The sequence below is a fragment of the Heterodontus francisci genome, chromosome 7 (assembly GCF_036365525.1).
Source record: "Heterodontus francisci isolate sHetFra1 chromosome 7, sHetFra1.hap1, whole genome shotgun sequence".
Lineage (NCBI taxonomy): Eukaryota > Metazoa > Chordata > Chondrichthyes > Heterodontiformes > Heterodontidae > Heterodontus > Heterodontus francisci.
In genome coordinates this window covers 103,204,192-103,225,799 of record NC_090377.1, presented here as the reverse complement: position 1 = coordinate 103,225,799, position 21,608 = coordinate 103,204,192, and the positions used below count along the sequence as shown (strand labels likewise).

The 21,608-nt window shown below is 44.5% G+C and overlaps 1 protein-coding gene across 1 annotated transcript; it reads left to right on the top strand.

Moving 5' to 3' along the window:
- The first annotated feature begins 13,816 nt into the window (after positions 1-13,816).
- LOC137372400 (gamma-crystallin S-1-like) lies at positions 13,817-19,283 on the top strand. The gene is made up of 3 exons (XM_068036286.1): positions 13,817-13,825; positions 14,998-15,240; positions 19,017-19,283. The coding sequence occupies exons 1-3, from the start codon at positions 13,817-13,819 to the stop codon at positions 19,281-19,283; spliced, it is 519 nt and encodes a 172-aa protein (XP_067892387.1).
- The last annotated feature ends 2,325 nt before the right edge of the window (positions 19,284-21,608 follow it).

Sequence of the window (21,608 nt, the reverse complement as noted above, 5' to 3'; positions counted from 1 at the left end):
AGTGCAATTGGGCAGCATAATTGAATGTAAATGTTCCTTTTTTTTCTTTTAAAAAGTATTCCTTAATGTATTTAAGAGTGGTAACTTCTTGTAGTTTTAATAATACAGCTGACAAAGAGTTTATCACCAAAGTATGCATTTTATTAAGGGTGTCCAGTCTTCCAGCTGTGAGTAACTGATTTTAAAGAAATAAGTAAAAATAGAAAATACTGAACCATTTAATACTTTCATTGGTGTGCACTAGTCAGTTTGTTTGTCAATTAAATATATTTTGATATGAGAAAGCTTTTAAAAAGCTTTCGGTGGGCCGAAGGGCCTGTTTCAGTGCTGTATCTCTAAATAAAGTGTGTCTCCTAGTGCCTGTCTTCTTAAACCCCTGTCTTCTGTCCCCTCCATTCTCACCTCCAATAATAAGCGTGAGGAGATCATGGATTTCTTTGTCACTAAGATCGAGACCATCCAATCAGCTGCATCTGCCACATCCCTCCCTTTCACTAGCCCACCTGGCCACACTTCCTCTAGTGCTCCCCCTGCCCTAGCCCTGAACACACATCTTTCTCCAGTTTCTGTCCAATCTCCCCTAATGTCCTGTCTGAGATCATCTTGTTCATGAGACCCACCCTCTGTTCTTTAGATTCCATTTCCACGAAACTACAGATCACCCAACTTCCCCTCCTGGTCCCCTTATTAGCCAGTATTGTTAACCGTTCTCTCTCTTCAGGTGCTGTCCCTCTCTCCTTTAAATCTGCCATCATCACCCCATTCCTCAAAAAACCAACCCTTGACTCCACCATCCCTGCAAAACACCATCCTGTCTCCAACCTCTCATTCTTCTCCAAAGTCCTTGAACGTGTTGTTACCTCCCAAATCTGTTCCCATCTATCCCGGAACTGCATGTTGGAATCTCTCCAATCAGGTTTCCGCCCCAGCCACAGTACGGAAACAGCTCTTATCAAAGTCACAAATGGCATCCTATATGACTGCAACGAAGGTAAACTTTCCCTCCTTGTCCTTATTGACCTGGCTGCAGCCTTTGACATCGTTGAACACAGCACCCTCCTCCAATGCCTCTCCACTGTCCTCCAGCTAGATGGGACTGATCTCACCTGGTTCCACTGTTATCTATTTAATCAGAGCCAGAGAATAACTTGCAATCGCTTCTCTTCCTGCTCCCGCATGTTTACCTCTAGTGTCCCCCAAGGATCTATCCTTGCCCCCCCCTCCTATTACTCATCTACATGCAGCCCCTCGGTGTTACCATTTGAAAGCAGAGCCTTAGTTTTCACTTGTCTGCTGCGACACTCAACTCTACCTCACCACCATCTATCTTGACTCCTCAACTGTTGCGAAACTATCAGACTGCTTATCAGACATCCAGTACTGGATGAACAGAAATTTCCTCCAATTAAATGTTGGGAAGACTGAAGCCATTGCTTTCGGTCCCTGCTCCAAAATCCATTCCCTAGCGACCGACCCAATCCCTCTCCCTGGCAACAGTCTAAGATTAAACCAGTCTGTTTGCAACATTTGTGTCACATTTGACCCAGAGATGAGCTTTCAATCTCATATTCTTGCCATTACTAAGACAGCCTATTTCTACCTCCATAACATTGTCTGACTTCACCCCTGACTCAGCTCATCTGCAGCTGAAATCCTCATCTATGCCTTTGTTACCTCTAGACTTGACTGTTCCAATATACTCCTGGCTGGTCTACCGCATTCTATCCTCTGTAAACTTAAGGTCATCCAAAACTCTGCTACCCGTGTCTTAACTCACATCAATTCCCGTTCCCCTATCACCCCCGTGCTCTCTCACCTACATTGGCTCCCAGTCAAGCAACGTCTTGATTTTAAAATTCTCATCCTTGTTTTCAAATCCGTCAATGGCCTCACCCCTCCCTATCTCTGTAATCTCCTCCAGCCTCACAACCTTCTGAGATATCTGCACACCTCTAATTCTGGCCTGTTGTGCTTCCCTGATTTTAATAAATAAAAAAGAATAAAACCAGACGGACCACCCGGTATCGACCTAGGCACCGGAACCGACAATGGCAAACCCAGCCCTGTCGACCCTGCAAAGTCCTCCTTACGAACATCTGGGGGCTTGTGCCGAAGTTGGGAGAGCTGTCCCACAGACTAGTCAAGCAGCAGCCTGACATAGTCATACCGAATCATACCTTACAGACAATGTCCCCGACACTGCCATCACCATTCCCGGGTATGTCGTGTCCCACCGGCAGGACAGACCCAGCAGAGGTGGCGGCACAGTAGTATACAGTCTGGAGGGAGGTGCCCTGGGAGCCCTCAACATCGACTGCGGACCCCATGAAGTCTCATGGCATCAGGTCAAACATGGGCAAGGAAACCTCCTGCTGATTGCCATCTACCGCCCTCCCTCAGTTGATGAGTCAGTATTCCTCCATGTTGAATACCACTTGGAGGAAACACTGAGGGTGGCAAGGGCGCAGAATGTACTCTGGGTGGGAGACCTCAATGTCCATCACCAAGAGTGGCTCGGTAGCACCACTACTGACAGAGTCAAGGACATAGCTGCTAGACTTGGTATGTGGCAGGTGGTGAGGGAATCAACAAGAGGGAAAAACATACTTGACCTCGTCCTCACCAATCTGCCTGCCACAGGTGCATCTGTCCATGGCAGTAGTAGCGACCACTGCACAGTCCCTGCGGAGACGAAGTCTCGCCTTCATATTGGAGATACCCTCCATTGTGTTGTGTGGCACTACCGCCGTGCTAAATGGGATAGATGTTGAACAGATCAAGCAATGCAAAACTAGGCATCCATGAGGCGCTGTGGGCCATCAGCAGCAGCAGAATTGTACTCAAACACAATCTGTAACCTCATGGCCCAGCATATCCCCTACTCTACCATTTCCATCAAGCCAGGAGACCAACCCTGGTTCAATGAAGAGTGCAGGAGGGCATGCCAGGAGCAGCACCAGGCATACCTCAAAATGTGGTGTCAACCTGGTGAAGCTACAATCCAGGACCACTTGCGTGCCAAACTGCGTAAGCAGCATGCGATAGACAGAGCTAAGCGATCCCATAACCAACGGATCAGATCTAAGCTCTGCAGTCCTGCCACATCTAGCTGTGAATGGTGGTGGACAATTAAACAATTAACTGGAGGAGGTGGCTCCTCAAATATCCCCATCCTCAATGATGGGGGAGCCCAGCACATTATTGCGAAAGATAAGGCTGAAGCATTTGCAACAATCTTCAGCCAGAAGTGCTGAGTTGATGATCCACCTCGGCCTCCTTCTGAAGTCCACAACATCACGGATACCAGACTGCAGCCAATTCGATTCACTCCACGTGATATCAAGAAACGACTGAAGGCACTGGATACTGCAAAGGCTATGGGCCCTGACAATATTCCGGCAACAATACTGAAGACCTGTGCTCCAGAACTTGCCGCACTCCTAGCCAAGCTGTTCCAGTACAGCTACATCACTGGCATCTACCCGGCAATGTGGAAAATTGCCTAGGTATGTCCTGTACACAAAAAGCAGGACAAGTCCAACCCGGCCAATTACCGCCTCATCAGTCTACTCTCAATTATCAATAAAGTAATGGAATTTGTCATCAACAGTGCCATCAAGCGGCATTTGCTTAGCAATAACCTGCTCAGTGATGCTCAGTTTGGGTTCCACAAGGGCCACTCAGCTCCTGACCTCATTACAACCTGGGTTCAAATATGGACAAAAGAGATTAACTCAAGAGGTGAGATGAGAATGACTACCCTTGACATCAAGGCAGCATTTGACTGAGTATGGCATCAAGGAGCCCTAGCAAAACTGAAGTCAATGGGAATGAGGGGGAAAACTCTCCGCTGGTTGGCGTCATACCTAGCGCAAATGAAGATGGTTGTGGTTGTTGGAGGTCAATCATTTGAGCTCCAGGACATCACTGCAGGCGTTCCTCATTGTAGTGTCCTCGGCCCAACCATCTTCAGCTGCTTCATCAATGACCTTCTTTCCATCATAAGGTCAGAAGTGGAGATGTTCGCTGATGATTACACAATGTTCAGCTCCATTCGTGACTCCTCAGATACTGGAGCACTCCATGTAGAAATGCAACAAGACCTGGACAATATCCAGGCTTGGGCTGATAAGTGGCAAGTAACATTCGCACCACACAAGTGCCAGGCAATGATCATCTCCAACAAGAGAGAATGTAACCATCTCCCCTTGACATTCAACGGCATTACCATCGCTGAATCCCTCACTATCAACATCCTAGGGGGTACCATTGACCAGAAACTGAACTGGAGTAGCCATATAAATACCTTGGCTACAAGAGCAGGTCAGAGGCTAGAATTCCTGCGGCGAGTAACTCACCTCCTGACTCCCCAAAGCCTGTCCACCATCTACATGGGACAAGTCAGGAGTGTGATGGAGTACTCTCCCCTTGTCTCGATGGGTGCAGCTCCAAGAAGCTCAACACCATCCAGGACAAAGCAGCCCGCATGATTGGCATCCCATCCACAAACATTCACTCCCTCCACCACCGATGCACAGTGGCAGCAATATGCGCCATCTACAAGATGCACTGCAGCAGTGCACCAAGGCTCCTTAGACAGCACCTTCCAAACCCGCGACCTCTACCAACTAGAAGGACAAGGGCAGCAGATGCACGGGAACACCACCACCTGCAAGTTCCCCTCCAAGTCACACACCATCCTGACTTGGAACTATATCGCCGTTCCTTCACGATCGCTGGGTCAAAATCCTGGAACTCCCTTCCTAACAGCACTGTGGGTGTACCTACCTCACGTGGACTGCAGTGGTTTAAGAAGGCAGCTCACCAACACCTTCTCAGGGCAATTAGGGATGGGCAATAAATACTGGCCTTGCCAGCAACGCCCACATCCCATGATTGAATTGAAAAAAATCACTCCACTGGGCCCCAAGCTCTGGAATACACTCCCTACACCTCTTTGACTCTCCACCTCTCTTTTCTCCTTTAAGATACTCCTTAAAGCCTATCTGATTGACAAAGTTTTTGGTCATTTGACCAACCATCTCCTTATGTGGCTCAATGTCATATTTTGTTTTATAATGCTCCTGTGAAATTCCTTGGGATGTTTTATTACGTAAAAGGAGATATGTAAGTTACAAAAGCAAAGTACTTGCTGCTTGGAAGCTCTGCTCTTGACAAACTAGCAATAGAAAATAACTATCTACCCAAAACCAAGGGCTGTGAAGGTAACTGTTTGTCGATAATAACAATACCATTTATTTATTTCGTGCTTTTAAATTAGAAAAATGCCTCAAGGTGCTTCACAGATGAGTTATCAGATAAAAATGAATGCCTCGATGAAGAAAGAGATATTAGGAGGTGTTGCTAAAGGTTTGTTCAAAGAGGTGGGATTACAGGAGGGACTTAAAGGAGCATCGGGAGGAAGCATGGCAGAGAGGTATGGGGAGATAATTTCAGAGCTTAGGGCTACTCACGCTCTACCGTCATAACTTTACTGGATAAGGAAATCTACTTAGCGAGGAAATGAAAAGTGGAGATGCAAATATAAGCTTAAGGAATAGCTTCTTTACATGGACAGCCAATTTCTTGCACAAACTGATAACTATTTCAACAAATATACTTGACAAAGCCATTGAAAAAAATGAAAGATCACAGTCTTGACTCAATAAGGAACAGCAAAAATTAAGGACTTGGTCTGAAGACTAGAGTTAGGTATAAATAATCCATGTGTGTTGTTAATGAGGATTTAAATGAGGCTGGAACTTTGAAAACCACTGGCCTGCATTGGCTGTCCTCAAACTGATTGAGGGGGTCATGACCCCATCCCTCACACCCGACCTCTCTGGTTCCATTAATGTTTTCAGAGCATACAATAAAAACATGTTCTGCAATAGTAAATATTAGTTGTTCAATGATTTTATTGGTAAATCCACTGCCCGATATACAAAGGAGCCATATAAAAAAATTATGCCAGATCTCTGATGTAGCTGGTCTCAGCTGTGGTGGAACAAGGATCATTACAATTGGCCTCAATGCTCCTCCTCTAGGGAGCGGGAAACCCATCCAGGATTCCAGTTCCAAATCAACATCCAGTGATTTCTTGAAACTGCTCACTTGTGGTGGGCTTCAGATTCAATGTTGATATTCACCAAGGTCATGTATCCTGCAGACACTCAATGCTTCAGCTCACACCTGAAGAATGGTTACTTGGACAAGGTACTTGGAACTGTTCCGCAGCACCAGTCACCAGCTTCGGGAGAAGAGGGGATTTCAAAAAGAAATTAAACATGCTTCTAAATTACAATATTTATATTTTTAGCATTTTTTGTTTCGATTTCTGCTGTCTCTCTGACAAAATACTTTCACCACTAGAGTCTGCATAAGAAATTCGAGGCAGCGTCGTACAGAGTAAGGTAAATTCTCCGCTTTACAAACTGAGCAGTTCTTTTGTGCCTGAAGAAGACAAGAGCTCAAAGAATGTTGACAATTTGAAAGCTGTCACATCAGTTTTAAACTGCTTTGTGATTAACATGACAAATGCTTTTCCATATGCTGCAGGTCGAGTAAGTATATAAAAAGAGGAGATACTGCACAATTTGGCATCACTTACAACGAGCTATTACTCTGAAGCAGCTGAGAAATGGGAAAGGTAGGTCTTATTTTCCAAATCATTGTCCCCTGGGTTGCAGACCTATGCAGCAATTTCTGACATGCCAAAGGCACACCCAGCCCTGTCGATCCTGCAAAGTCCTCCTCATTAACATCTGGAGACTTGTGCCAAAATTGGGGGAGTTGTCTTGATTGAATTTTTCGAGGAGGTGACTAGATGTGTAGTTGAGGGTAAAGCAGTTGATGTACTCTACATGGACTTCAGTAAGGCTTTTGATAAGGTCCCGCATGGAAGGTAACAGCCAATGGGACCCAGGGCAATTCAGCAAATTGGATCCAAAATTGGCTTAGTGGCAGGAGGCAGAGGGTGATGGTAGATTCTGCGAGTGGAAGCCTGTGACCAGCAGTGTACCACAGGGATCGGTTTTGGGACCATTGCTGTTTGTAGTGATTTAGACGTGAATATAGGAGGTTTGATCAGTAAGTTCGCAGATGACATGAAAATTGGTGGTGTCGTAAATATTGAGAAGGAAAGACTTAGATTACAGGACCATGTAGATGGGTTGGTAAGATGGGCGGAGCAGTGGCAGATGGAATTTAATCCTGAGAAGTGTGAGTTGATGCATTTTGGGAGGACTAACAAGGCAAGGGAATATACAATGGATGGTAGGACCCTAGGAAGTACAGGTCAGAGGGACCTTGGTGTACTTGTCCATAGATCACTGAAGGCAGCATCACAGGTAGATAAGGTGGTTAGGAAGGCATATGGGATACTTGCCTTTATTAACTGAGACATAGAATATAAGAGCAGGGAGGTTATGATGGATCTGTATAAAATGCTAGTTAGGCTACAGCTGGAGTACTGTGTACAGTTCTGGGCACCACACTATAGGAAGGATGTGATTGCACTGGAGAGGGTGCAGAGGAGATTCACCAGGATGTAGCCTGGGCTGGAGCATTTCAGCTATGAAGGGAGACTGGATAGGCTAGGGTTGTTTTCCTTAGAGCAGAGAAGGCTAAGGGGGGATATGATTGAGGTATACAAAATTATAAGGGGCATTGATAGGATAGAGAGGAAGAAACTTTTTCCCTAAGTGGAGGGGTCAATAACCAGGGTGCATAGACTTAAGGCAAGGGGCAGGAGGTTTAGATGTGATTTGAAGAAAAATGTTTTCACCCAGAGGGTGGTTGGAATCTGGAACACACGACCTGAAGGGGTGGTAGAGGATGGAACCATCACAACATTTAAGAAGTATTTAGATGAGCACTTGAAACACCATAGCATACAAGGCTATGGGCCACGTGCTGGAAAATGGGATTAGAATAGGTAGGTCTTTGATGGCCAGCACAGACACGATGGGCCGAAGGGCCTGTTTCTGTGCTGTATAACTCTATGACTCTATGTCCCACAGATGAGTCAAGCAACAGCCTGGCATACTCATAGAATCATACCTTACAAACAATGTTCCAGACTCTTCCATCACCATTCCTGGGTATGTCCTGTCCCACTGGCTGGACAGACCCATTAGAGGTGATGGCACAGTGGTATACAGTCAGAAGGGAGTGGCCCTGAAAGTCCTCAACATTGATTCCAGACCCAATGAAGTTTCATGGGACCAGGTCAAATATGGGCAAGGTATCTTCTTGCTGGTTAAGACCAACCGCACTCCCTCAGCTGATGAATCAGTGCTCCTTCACGTTGAACACCACTCGGAAAAAGCACTGAGGGTAGCAACTCAGAGAATACCTCAGAGGACTATGGATGTTCAGCATTGGATGCTTCAACATTGAAGGCTGAGATCGATGGATTTTTGGACCCTAAAGGATCGGGCTGGGAAGTGGAGTTGAGGTTGAGGATCAGCCATGATCTTATTAAATGGTAGAGCAAGCTTGAGGGGGCATATGTCCTACTACTGCTCCTAATTCATTTGCTCTAATGTTCTTATTGTTATGGGACCAACTTAAGAGGATGTAAGTGAAGGCCACCAGAGGAAATGATGTCGCATCACACATGACCAGAGAATTGTGGGTGTAGCCTGACAGAGTGAGATGTGTTTAGATATGGCTTGTAGTACCTGTTTGTATGTATGCATTCTAGTTAAGTTATAATAAAAACCCACAGTTTCTTTGGATATTACTTGTAGTCCTGTGAGTCTTACAATAGTTCACATATCTAAGGAAAAAGTAATATTACATGATGGCAATGATTGGGATATATATTTTCTTAAGGCCACCAAATACTACATTGTGGCAACGTATGAGATTTTTTTTCTGAAGACCACCAAATATAACATCCTGGCAACTTTTGAATTTTTCTGAAGAACACACGAGGAGAGAAGAAGGAACAGTCGATTGCCTAGCTGGAGTGGCTGAAGATTGAGGCGGAGAGCAGCTGGCAGGAGAACCCACAACACTGCAGCAAGCCAGGCTACAGAGAGGTGTTGAAACTCTGTGAGTACAGTAGGTAACTTGCCAGGGGATCAAAGCTTTCAACTAATCTGGCGGTGGGTCAAAAAATTGGAAAGCAGTAGCTAAAGACATTACTACTTCACCTTCAGTTGCTCCCCTAGGAATGTTCATGTCTTGCTAGAGTCCTTCTGATCCTCAGCTGACAATCCCTCTCTTTTTGGCTTAGGCCCTGCCCATTAAACTAAAAAAAAAGGACAACTAAAATAGGCTTGAGTTTATGACCTACCAGCAAAGACAAGATGATTGACCAGTTTGTTGCAAGGGGCCGAGACAAAGCTCAAGAATGTGACTTTGCAGATATTGAACTGTTGGACTGGTTATAAAGCTAGCAATCACGTCTACCCCCTTAGAAGCCTTTCAAAAAAGACCTGCTATAAAAGAAGTAAGGGTACACCATAGATGCATCACTGAATGACAGATGGAAATTTGAAGCCATCATGGATAGAAGATTGGCTAGCTTGCTTGCTGTTCGCCTGAGTGCATTCTTCACCCGTGTCTTCCTGACAATCGGTCTCTCTGCTGACCTGATGTACCTGCTTGAGTTTTTGTTGTATGTTTGCATACCTTTTGTTTCATTTGCCATTCTGTCTTGCAGACATTCTCTCTGCCTGTGATCTGCCATCATTCCTCTGTGCAGTATCTAGGCTCGGCCTTCTGCACTGCCTTCCCCAATGTCCTCAAATGCCACAACATTGCACTGGTCCTGGTACGCCAGGCAACTGTGAATTGGGTGACTCAGGCCACATTTGTTACAAGGCTTAGAAGGCTTCTGAGCCTTGGTCACTAGACCCATTGCCATAGCTGCCCCTAACTGTTGGCATCCAGCCATGAATATACGAAAATACGAACATACGAATTAGGAGCAGGAGTAGGCCACTTGGCCCCTCAAGCCTGCTCTACCATTCAATAAGATCATGGCTGACATAGTAACCTCAACTCCACATTCTCGCCTACCCCCAATAACTTTTCACTCCCTTGCTTATCAAGAATCTATCTACCTCTGCCTTAAATATTTAAAGACTCTGCTTCCACTGCCTTTTGAGGAAGAGAGTTCCAAAGATTCACAATCCTCTGAGAGAAAAGAAAATTCTCCTCATCTCTGTCTTAAATGGACGACCTCTTATTTTTAAATAGTTATCTCTAGTTCTAGATTCTTCCACAAAGGGAAACATCCTTTCCACATCCACCCTATCAAGACCCCTCAGGATCTTATATGTTTATATCAATTGCCTCTTACTCTCCTAAACTCCACCGATACAAGCTTAGCCTGTCCAATCTTTCCTAATAAGACAACCCACCCATTCCAGGTATTAAGTCTAGTAAACCTTCTCTGAACTACTTCCAACACATATACATCCTTCCTTAAATAAGGAGACCAATACTGTACACATTACTCCAGATGTGGTCTCACCAATGCCCTGTATAACTTGAAGCATAACCTCTATACTTTTGTATTCAATTCCCCTCACAATAAATGATAACATTCTATTAGCTTTACTAATTATGTGCTGTACCTGCATAGTAATCTTTTGCGATTCATGCAGTAGAACACCCAAATCCCTCTGTATCTCAGAGCTCTGCAATCTCTCACCATTTAGATAATATCTTCTTTTTTATTCTTCCTGCCAAAATGGACAATTCCACATTTTCCCACATTATACTCCATTTGCCAGATCTTTGCCCACTCACTTTACCTATCTATATCCCTTGGTAGCCTCCTTATATCCTCTTCACAACTTACTTTCCTATCTATCTTTGCGTCGTCAGCAAATTTAGCAACCATACCTTCGGTCTCGTCATCCAAATCATTTATAAATATTCTAAAAAGTTGATCCCTACGGCACACCACTCATTACATCTTGCCAACCAGAAAATGACCCATTTATGCCTACTCTCTGAGTAGAATTAGAATTAGAATTAGAACATTACAGCGCAGTACAGGCCCTTCGGCCTTCGATGTTGCGCCGACCTGTGAAACCATCTGACCTACACTATTCCATTTTCATCCATATGTCTATCCAATGACCACTTAAATGCCCTTAAAGTTGGAGAGTCTATTACTGTTGCAGGCAGGGCGTTCCACGCCCCTACTACTCTCTGAGTAAAGAAACTACCTCTAACATCTGTCCTATATCTATCACCCCTCAACTTAAAGCTATGTCCCCTCGTGTTTGCCATCACCATCCGAGGAAAAAGACTCTCACTATCCACCCTATCTAACCCTCTGATTATCTTATATGTCTCTATTAAGTCACCTCTCCTCCTCCTTCTCTCCAATGAAAACAACCTCAAGTCCCTCAGCCTTTCCTCGTAAGACCTTCCCTCCATACCAGGCAACATCCTAGTAAATCTCCTCTGCACCCTTTCCAAAGCTTCCACATCCTTCCTATAATGCAGTTAATTTGGATCAACATCTCAATGCTATTATGCAATTTGAGGCATTCGCCATGGTTGGGATTATATGTCCACAGAAGATGACAAGCATTAGCTCAGAGTAAAAATCAATACCGGAGCAAGTGCAAATATTCTGCCCATCTGTGTACTGAAGGACATGTACTTAAAGAGATTAGAATCCATGGTACAACCCACCACAGCTAGGCTGACTGCCCACAATAGTTCCCTAAGCAAGTGCATTGGAACAATAACCTTGCAGTGCAGCTATGGGAGCTCCGAATGGCTACAACAAATGTTTTATATTATAGATACAACTGGACCAGCTGTTGCAGGGCTTCCAGTATGCCGAGATTTACGAATTGTCACAACATGGATTCGGTAACGCACTGAAGATGGTAGAAAATATCCAGGCCGAGTGTATGAGGTCAGTCCATGTAAAGGATGACACAAAGGCTGGGAGTCTTGACACAAAGAGGTGATATGACTGGAAGTCTCTCCTCGGGCTCCAGTTCATTGCAGCAAGTACCCAGAGGCCAGAGGGATTGCTGGTGATTGGTGATGTTGCCAGTCATCATTTTTCTAATCTTTCCAAACAAGGGAGGATGAAGGCATCGTATGACAGACAAGCAGGACCAAAATGAGCTCAATTGCCAGTAGGCCGGGAGGTTCGAGTCCTCAATCATGCGTCGAGAACTTGATATCCTGCAGAGGTTGCGGGCATATGTGACCAGCCCAAATTGTACAAGATCCAATCACCCAATGATCTGATTCTTTGATGGAACCGAAGTTAACTCAGAGAGCTGTACAACAATGCTACATGTGACAAACCTGTGGCATTGCAGACATGTTCAAAAAGTCTGGACATGAATTTACAGAGGCTACAAGCACAGAGGAATAACATACCACCCAGAGTCCTGAGTCACTAGAGCCTCAGAGAAGTCATCAAGATGAGCTCAGCTCTGGGAAGAGGTTTACAAATAACAAAATCGGCACGAATAAGCAAACCTCCTCTACATTTTAGAGAGTGTTAAACTTACTTACTTGTAAATAACATTCTGTTTTAATCATGGACAGTTAGTCCGAACTGCAACATCATTGCATATTATACATATGTATTTATCTTTGTAAAAAAGGGAGATGTCGTGGGACCACCTTCAGGAGGATATAAGTGAAGGTCTGTTGCGTCACACATAACCAGTGAGTTGTGGGTGTAGCCTGACAGAGTGAGATATGTTTAGATGTGGTTCATGCAGTAACTGTTTATATATTATTTATATGGCGTTCGCCAGAGCTGGCGGGCAGCCATAAAGGCGGGGCTAAAGTGTGGCGAGTCGAAGAGACTTAGCAGTTGGCAGGAAAAAAGACAGAAGCGCAAGGGGAGAGCCAACTGTGTAACAGTCCCGACAAACAAATTTTTCTGCAGCACCTGTGGAAGAGTCTGTCACTCTAGAATTGGCCTCTATAGCCACTCCAGGCGCTGCTCCACACACCACTGACCACCTCCAGGTGCTTACCCATTGTCTCTCGAGATAAGGAGGCCAAAGATATATATATATATATATATATAATGTTCTAGTTAAGTTATAATAAAACCCCATGTTTTCTTTGGATATTATTTATAATCTTGTGAGGCTTACAGTAGTTTACATATCTCAGGAACAAATAATATTACACTCATCTGGGGGACTTCAATGCCCATCACCAAGAATGGCTCAGTAGCATAATTACTGACTGATCTGGTTGAGTACTGAAGGACATAGCTGCCAGATTGAACTTGTGGAAGGTGGTGAGATAATTAACCCAAGGGAAAAACATACTTGACCTCATCCTCACCATTCTATGTATTGCAGATGCATCTCTCCATGAAAGTATTGATAGAAATGAACACTGCACTGACCTTGTCCAGCCTTCACACTGAGAGGTTATGAGTTGCCATGATTTGTGGCACTACCTTGTGCTAAATGGAATAGGATCCAGAGCAGATGAAACAGCTCATAGCTGAGCATCCAGGAGGTGCTGTGGGTCATCAGCAACAGCAGAATTGCATTTCACCACAACCTGTAGCCTCATGGCCTGGATTATCCCTAACTCTACCATTACCTTTAAGCCTGGTGACCAATCCTGGTTCAATGAGTGGTGTAGACAGCATAACAGGAGCAGCACCAGGTATACTAAAAATGAGATGCCAACCTGATGAAGCCAAAACACAGGAGTACATGTATGCTAAACTGCAGAAGCAACATGCTATAGACAGAGCTAAGTGATCCCACAACCAACAGATCTCATCAAAGATTAGCAGTCCTGCCAATCCAGTCTTAAATGGTCGTGAGCAATTAAACAACTCATGGGAAAGGTGGCTCCATGAACACCCCCATCCTCAAAGATGGCAGAGCCCGGCCCATCGTGCAAAAGATAAGGCTGAAGTGTTCATAACCATCTTTAGCCAGGATGGGAATAAGAAGGAAAACTATTGCTTGGAGTCATACCTAGCACAATGGAAGATGATTGTTGTTGTTGGAGGTCAATCATCTCAGCTCTAGGACATCACTGCAGGAGTTCCTCAGGGTAATGTCCTGGGTCCAACCATCTTCAGCTGCTTCATCAGTGACCTTCCCTCCATCATAAGGTCAGAAGTGGGGATGTTCCCTGATGATTTCAGTGTTCAGTTCCATTCAAAACCCTTCAGATAATGAAGCAGTCCGTGCCTGCATGCAACAAGACATGGACAACATTCAGGGTTGGGCTGATAAGTGACGAGTAACATTTATGCCACAGAAGTGCCAGGCAATGACCATCTCCAACAACAGAGAGTCTAACCATCTCCCATTGACATTCAGTGGCATTACTATTGTTGAATCCCTCACCATCAACATCCTGAGGGTTACAATTAACCAGAAATTTAACTGAATTAACTATATAAACACTGTGGATACAAGAGCAGGTCAGAGGTTGGGAATTCTGCAGCAAGTGATTCATTTTCTGCCTCCTCAAAGCCTTTCCAACAACTACAAGGCAAAAGTCAGGAATGTTATGGAATACTCTCCACTTGCCTGGATGTGTGCAGCTCCAACAACACTCAAGATGCTTGACGCCATCCAGGACAAAGCAGCCCACTTGATTGGCACCCCATTAATCACCTAGAATGTTAAGTTCCTCTAACACTGGTGTCTTGTGGCAGCAGTGTGCACCATCTGCAAGATGCACTGCAGCAACTCATCATGGCTTCTTTAATGGCACCACCCAAATCCATGACCTCTACCACCTAAAGAGACAAGGGCAGCAAGTACATAGAAAACACTACTTCCAAGTTTTCCTCCAAATCAGACACCATCCTGACTTGGAAATATATCATTGTTGCTGGATCAAAATCCTGGAACTCCCTCCCTAACAGGACTGTGGATGTACCTGCACCACAATAAATGTTTGGCCTTGCCAGCAATCACCACATCCCATGAATGAATAAATAAAATAAGCATTTCTGCTAGCTCCCTCAGTGAGCTAACTTATCCACATTTTCTTTTGCAGATCATCTTCTACAAAGAAAGAAACTTCCAGGGTCAGCACTATGAGTGCACCGGTGACTGTGCTGGCCTGCACTCTTACCTCAGTCATTGCAACTCCATCCGCGTTGAGAGTGGCTGCTGGGTGGTGTATGAAGGACCCAATTTCATGGGACACCAGTATGTTCTGACTATGGGTGGATATCCTGACTACCAATGCCGGATGGGATTCAATGACTGCATCAGATCATGTCACATGTCTATTTATGTAAGTTTCTCGAGTTATAAGTAGATTGTATACTTCAAATATGTAAGTATAATTCTGTGGAACTGAAACATTGGGTGAAGACCGATAATGCAATTTTTGATGCCCAGCACGCTACTGTGCTGTGTGCATCAGTGCCCACATTATTGGGTGATGAGGTACCTTATGTGCACTTTGTATAAAACTGTACCTGGGAGTACTAACAACACAAATGGCCGATACACGTGTTGCACACAAGGCTCAGTCGATCTCCAAAATTGATGTGAAATAGAGCAGTGTCCCATGGTGTGCCTGGAATATCTGCAGTGTGCCAAGTGCTGAATGCTCATTTCAGGAAGGTGCTGGAAGGGAGGTTAATTCCATTATTGTAAGTTTTTCCTCTTAAAGTGGCCTCATGCAATTTCAATTACTAGCTGTATTTGCTGTATTTCTTTGATTCAAACGGAAAGTACTTTTACAATGTAGTTGTTAGATACAAAGAAGCTATATTCAGGAAGCCTCATCAAGGTGCTCTGCGTCTGTGAGATCTACTTCTTATCCAGGGATTAGCTCATACTGGAATGCTTGTGTGGGTATCTGTATGTGCAGCAATTCAAAGAGGAAGTGGAGGTTCTGTGGAGGAATATCAGATTGGTATGTTTGCCAGTTAGGCACTCTGTTCGCCAACATCCTTATGCCATCATCTTCTGCATGGGACCAGGCAATAGTATATGGACAAATCTGATTACCACTGCTAATGGAGATTATAAGCCTTAAAAGAGACAGTCAGGCAGTTGTGCATACTTTTTCAACCAGTCCTCGACAGCAATTCCTGGACAGGAATAGCTCTATCAGAAGCAGATCATGTAACAAGTGCCTTGAACTGGTAAGTTGGTGGATCTTGGCTATGACTGTGCAGTGCACAGCTACTTCATGCAGTTCACAGTTGCCTTGTTTGCCCACATGACTCACTACGACTATTTCTCCTTGAAAACACCCACCAACAAGGGCAATTCATTCTCTTTCTCAGTCTGACTGGATTCTCCAAAGTGCAAGTGGCCACTTGAATCTCTACCGCCAATGTCTCTCCCCTCTCCAGAGAAGGAGGTAGTTTCACTCCAACATTGTGCAGTTGGTCTGTGACGACTGGTATCGAAGCCTGGTGTAAATATCTGGTACCCTTGCCACCCGGACCATTCTCATCATATCCAACAAGCTTTCATGAATATAACTTCACTTCTGAAATCTCCAATATTCAGTACAATCCTGAATGTTGCAGTCACAAAAAATTTCAATTTTGAACAAATTTCATCCACTTTAATATAGTGTAGTATGTAATAGTTTAATACAACTGAGTGGCTTGCACAGCCACTTCAGAGGGCAGCTAAGAGTTGATCATGTTGTGTGGGATTGGAGTCACATATAGGCCAAACTAAGGAGTGGAGGTATCCTTTCTGAAAGGCAGTTATTCCTTTTTTCAATAAGCCAACAGCTTCATGGTCATTAATAGATACTGGTATTGTATATCCAGATGTTTTAAACCAAATTCTAATTCTGAAACTGTCAGGGTGGGATTTGAATCCACATGTTCAGGATTATTCATTCAGTAGCAGAATCACTGCACTACCATTCCCTGATAGGATACAATGCAAGTTTATGCAATTTGTCTTTATAATTTAACCCTATAAGCACTAGCATCATCTGGCAAATGTGCTCTATATTGTCTCCAAATGCAATATATCCTTCCTTAGGAATGCCCCAAACTGAACACCGTATTCCAGATGGGGTCTGACTAAGGCTATGAAGACCCCCATCTGCCAAGAATGAGGCATATTAATTTCATCACGAACATTAATTTTAAACTGTTGCTGGAGTGAAGAAATGACTTGTTTTACAAGAGATCACCAGACACTTGGCTGGAAGAACATATGCATACTAAGAGACAGTGCTTGGAGAGACAGAAGAACTGTTCAATGATTCAGTGAACAGAGACTGGTCTGGGCAATGGTGATCCACATCTTGTCGGTGTGGGAGACAGCACTCTCGACCACCCCCACCCCAACAAAAGCTTTGAAATCCACAAACGCAGAAAGTTGTTTGAACAGTTAGTCACATGACTAACCTGCTGGCCAACTTGAATTGTGCCCACAGGACAGTTTGGTCAGACTACAGATTTGCAACTGAAGCTGGAACATGAAAGCCTCTCTCCTGGATGGCTCTCTCTTGCTTTCTCCCAAGCTTCCAGACCCTCTGAAGTCACGTAGTCCTCAAGAGAGAAAAGATTCCTATATCAAAACAAGTTAAAGCATGCACTGGGCCCCAACGAGCAGCAAGACTTACTGGCAGCCAAAGACTCAACATCAAACTCAAAGGACAGTAGATAGAAATCCATCTATTGCCCCAAACTTTTCCCCTTTATTCTTTTCTACTTTTTCAGTCTCTATGTGTATGTGTGTTTATCGCGTATGCATGCTAGTGTAGGCGTTACCCGAATTAGAGTTTAAGATTACTAAACTTCCACCTTTCTTGTTTAAATTTAAGAAAACCAGTCTGAATTGATTTCTTTGCCTTACAGTTGGAAAGCAGTGAACAAGGATTCACTGAGGGGGGAGCTAAAACACGGTGTTTCAAAAATTAAACCCTATGACGGTTAAACCAGGCAAAGGCTGAGAGGGAACCCCTGGACCCCTCTCTCACCTGGTCATAACATAACTTTCCTCCCTTTGTATCGCAGCCTCTTTGAGATAAACAGCAACATTGCATGAGCCTTTTTGATTACTTTTTGCACCTATGTAATTTGTATACATGGACACCTAACTCCCTTTGCTCCTGACAGTTCCTAGTTCCTCATCATTAAGAAAATATTCCGATATGTCTTACTTGGATCCAAAGTGGGTGAGCTCCTAGTTCCTCCATCTACTGCATTTTTGTCCACTCACTTAATCTGTCCACGAGCCTTTGCAACTTTTTGCTCCCATCTGCACAACCTTCCTGAGATCAACATATTTTGTCCCAAGTTACTCCCAAGTTTTGTGGACAGCTGGCACAGCATGGACCCTGTCTGCCACTTCCATTTCCACAATTCTAACAGTAATTTTCACTGAGGACCTCCTGCAGTAGCACCACTAAAACACCTCCATTAAATAGAGCTCTTCTGTCTCTTTATCTTATTATAACCAATTAAGCAACTGTTCAGTAGCAAGAAAACTTTAAGAGCTACTGCTTAGGAAGTCTTGCCCCTGATCCTTGCACTCTTTCAGCACAACATGTGCTATGTGCTGGAAGTATTGTACTGATATTTAAAACTGACTTTGTATTGTTTGGCAAGGTCAGCTGTGTGCACATGCAGACATGCAGCCCCAATATGGACGACACACTTTTTTCAGACTCCTGATTTCCCAGTGCAGTGCAGTGGAACCAACAGTATCAATCCGAATGTTGAAGTGTGTTTTTTCACTTCACAGTAACAATCATTTACAATTAAGTTCACTATGAATTATTACAGTTACTGCAGGTACAGTTGACAATTGGAAAAAATAAAATAGATGGGAGGGTTAATCTTCAATTTACAGACGGGTGTTAAAACTGCCGATGTGGGTCAAACGCCCATTATAGAAATTGCCCAACTGATCTCAATGGAAATGAAAATGAGATGATTTGTATAATTAGTACCTGATCCACATTGCCTGTTTAACGTTCCAGCAGAATGTTCAAAATAACTCCACGTGGTTTCAATTTTGTGGCTCCATTTGTAAGTGGTACATTAATCAGTGATTTCTATTTCTTTTTCATTAACACAGCGTAGACGAGGCTCCTCCAGAATGAGGATTTATGAGAGACCTGACTTTGGAGGACAGATGATGGAATTCATGGATGACTGTCCATCTGTCTATGATCGTTTCCGTTACCTTGACATTCACTCCTGCCATGTGATGGACGGTTACTGGATCTTCTATGAACATCCCAACTACAGAGGCCGACAGTACTTCATGAGACCCGGTGAATACAGGAGATACAGTGACTGGGGTGGCTACAACTCAATTATTGGCTATATCATGGATTTCTAAAAGACGAATAGTCATGGCTGATTTGTTCATAGCAACATATGACTAAAAATTAAACAAATATGTTTATAATCTTTCACTTTGTTTAGTACCTCTTTTCTTCAGGTTTAGGATAGACAAGTGTAAGTAGCTGATAATTTAATGAAATTTTATTATATGTGGAGAAACATTGCAGGTGCTCAATTCAGGTGGGATTAGGGCAAAGACCAAAAAATGTAATATGGTAAGTTTCACTTTCTTCATAAGAGATCTTGGCTGAGACAGATAAAATTTACCTTGGAGGTAAAGACTGTGCCGCGAAATTGGCCTGCATAGTTCCACTGGTGCCGGCACTATGGAATTCCCAAAGTAAGAAGATGGTGTGTGACGTGCTTTCAGCAACATCCAGGTGATCCACACGGCACCCCATGCTGGAAATGGCATCAGTGTGGGCATACCTTACATATGTCGGAAGCATCAGGAGTGATCAGATTGGGAAGCCACTCAGGTGCTGTGGCTGATTTGATGCATGTTTCCAAAAATTGGACGGTGCAGGTCCAGAGCATGCATGGGCTAATCAGTCTGAGCTGGTTCAGCAGCACGAGGGGTGCCCCACTGTCACTATTTAGAGGGACAGAGATGCAACTTGCAGGTGAGGTGCATTTGATTTACATCTGCTGTGGCAAAGTTTGTGGAAATACTGTGACTTGAAGTATTGTGGCTTGTTTTTGGAGGTGTTATGGTGAGTTGCTGCATCCATTCAGGGAAGGCACAGGATTTGGTGACCTTTCCACATCATGGGCTGAATTTTATGCCCATGGTGGGTCTCCCAGCGCCAGGCTGAAATGGCGGGGGCATCCCGCCTCAGCCAGCTGGAGTGCACCCGACCCGCCCCCTGAACGATTCTACACTGTCAGGCCAATTGACTGCCCCCCGCAAGGATCCCCATCCCTTTAAAGACGTGATCCCGCCTCCAGGAGCTGCCGGCTAATCACAGGGTGGACAGCTCAGCAGTATTGGCAGTGCCTCTGGGAGTGGCAGCCACTGCCAGTACTGCAATAGGCCTTGGACCCAGGCCCAACGGTGGAGCCCGATCCAAGGCAAATGAGGCGGGGTTGCCAGGCTTTGGCGAGGTGAGGGTGGAGGGTGGACATTTAGTGAAGGGGGAGGGTAGTTCAAGGAGGTGCAGGTTTCCCAAAGGATGCCCTCCAAGGGCCACAGATTGCCCACAGAGGAGGGCCCCCCACCTCTAATCCCGCAGACAGGTCACCTTGTTTTACTGGGTAACCTCCCTGCATAACAGCCCCCATCCCGCCACTGGCAGTAAAGGCCCATAAGTGGCTGTTAATAGGCCACTTAAGGGACTCAGTTGCCCTCTGGGTGGGAAGGCCATCATCAGCCTATTCCACCCCCCCCCCCCCCCCCCCCATCACCCGACAAAATTGCATTGCCACAGGGAGGCGAGGGGCTCTCCATGCCCCTGCCTTCCATTGCAATTCTATGGGCCACCCCCTCCTCCAAACCCTTCTCAGGGGGGCCCATAAAATTCAGCCCCAAGTAGCAAGAGGTATGGAGGCTCTGGGTCTGCAACACGAGCAGTAAATAAATCAGAGACATCAGAAAGAGAAGCTGCGTGCAGAGGGACAAGAAGGAGCCCTCTACTCAGGAGGCCATATCTCCCATGGGTTATTGGGAGTACTTCTCCGACCTCTAACTCACCCAGAAGCAAAGCCTGAGGTGACTCAAATTTAACAAGGAGGTAGTCATAGGACTGTGTCACAATCTTCAAGAGCATCTGCAGGGTGAGGACTGTAAGAAGCAGTAATATTATCTTCAATCAATATTCGTGGTTGATATTTGCAAGGCTATCCAACCCTGGAGCATCGATAGTTTAAATGAAGTACAGGAAGCTATGCTGTATACAGGTGTACAGAAAATTGACTGAACCTGACCAGCATGCATTGTGAAGGTGAAAAGGATTTTTGAGCTAAATTAACTGGTTAACAGCTCTGCAAGCTGTTTTCATTAAAGATAAACAAAGTCACTGGTGAAAAAACACTTTAAGGCTGTAGAATGTTTAGCAAAAAACAGAGAAGTTAGAAAAAACTGCGTCGAAATCAATAAGCAAGAGAAACTGCAAAGTTAAGGTTCATTTTGATGTTGAGTTAGATCTTTGGAGAAATTCAAGTATGCAAAAACGTGCAGCTATAGTGTCTGAAAAGATGAAGATAAGAGACTGATCATGTTTTAAAAATGTTAATTCAGCTGGCTTATGTGGTGCACAGAGTCGTTTGAAAAGCTATGAGAGAATGACAAACTGACGCTAATTGATGACTTCAGAATTTGCCT

Bases quoted from the DNA above. Each gene is read 5' to 3' on its own strand.
- LOC137372400 (XM_068036286.1), top strand. The intron at 15,241-19,016 runs GTAAGTTTCTCG...TCATTAACACAG, and splicing joins CATGTCACATGTCTATTTAT to CGTAGACGAGGCTCCTCCAG.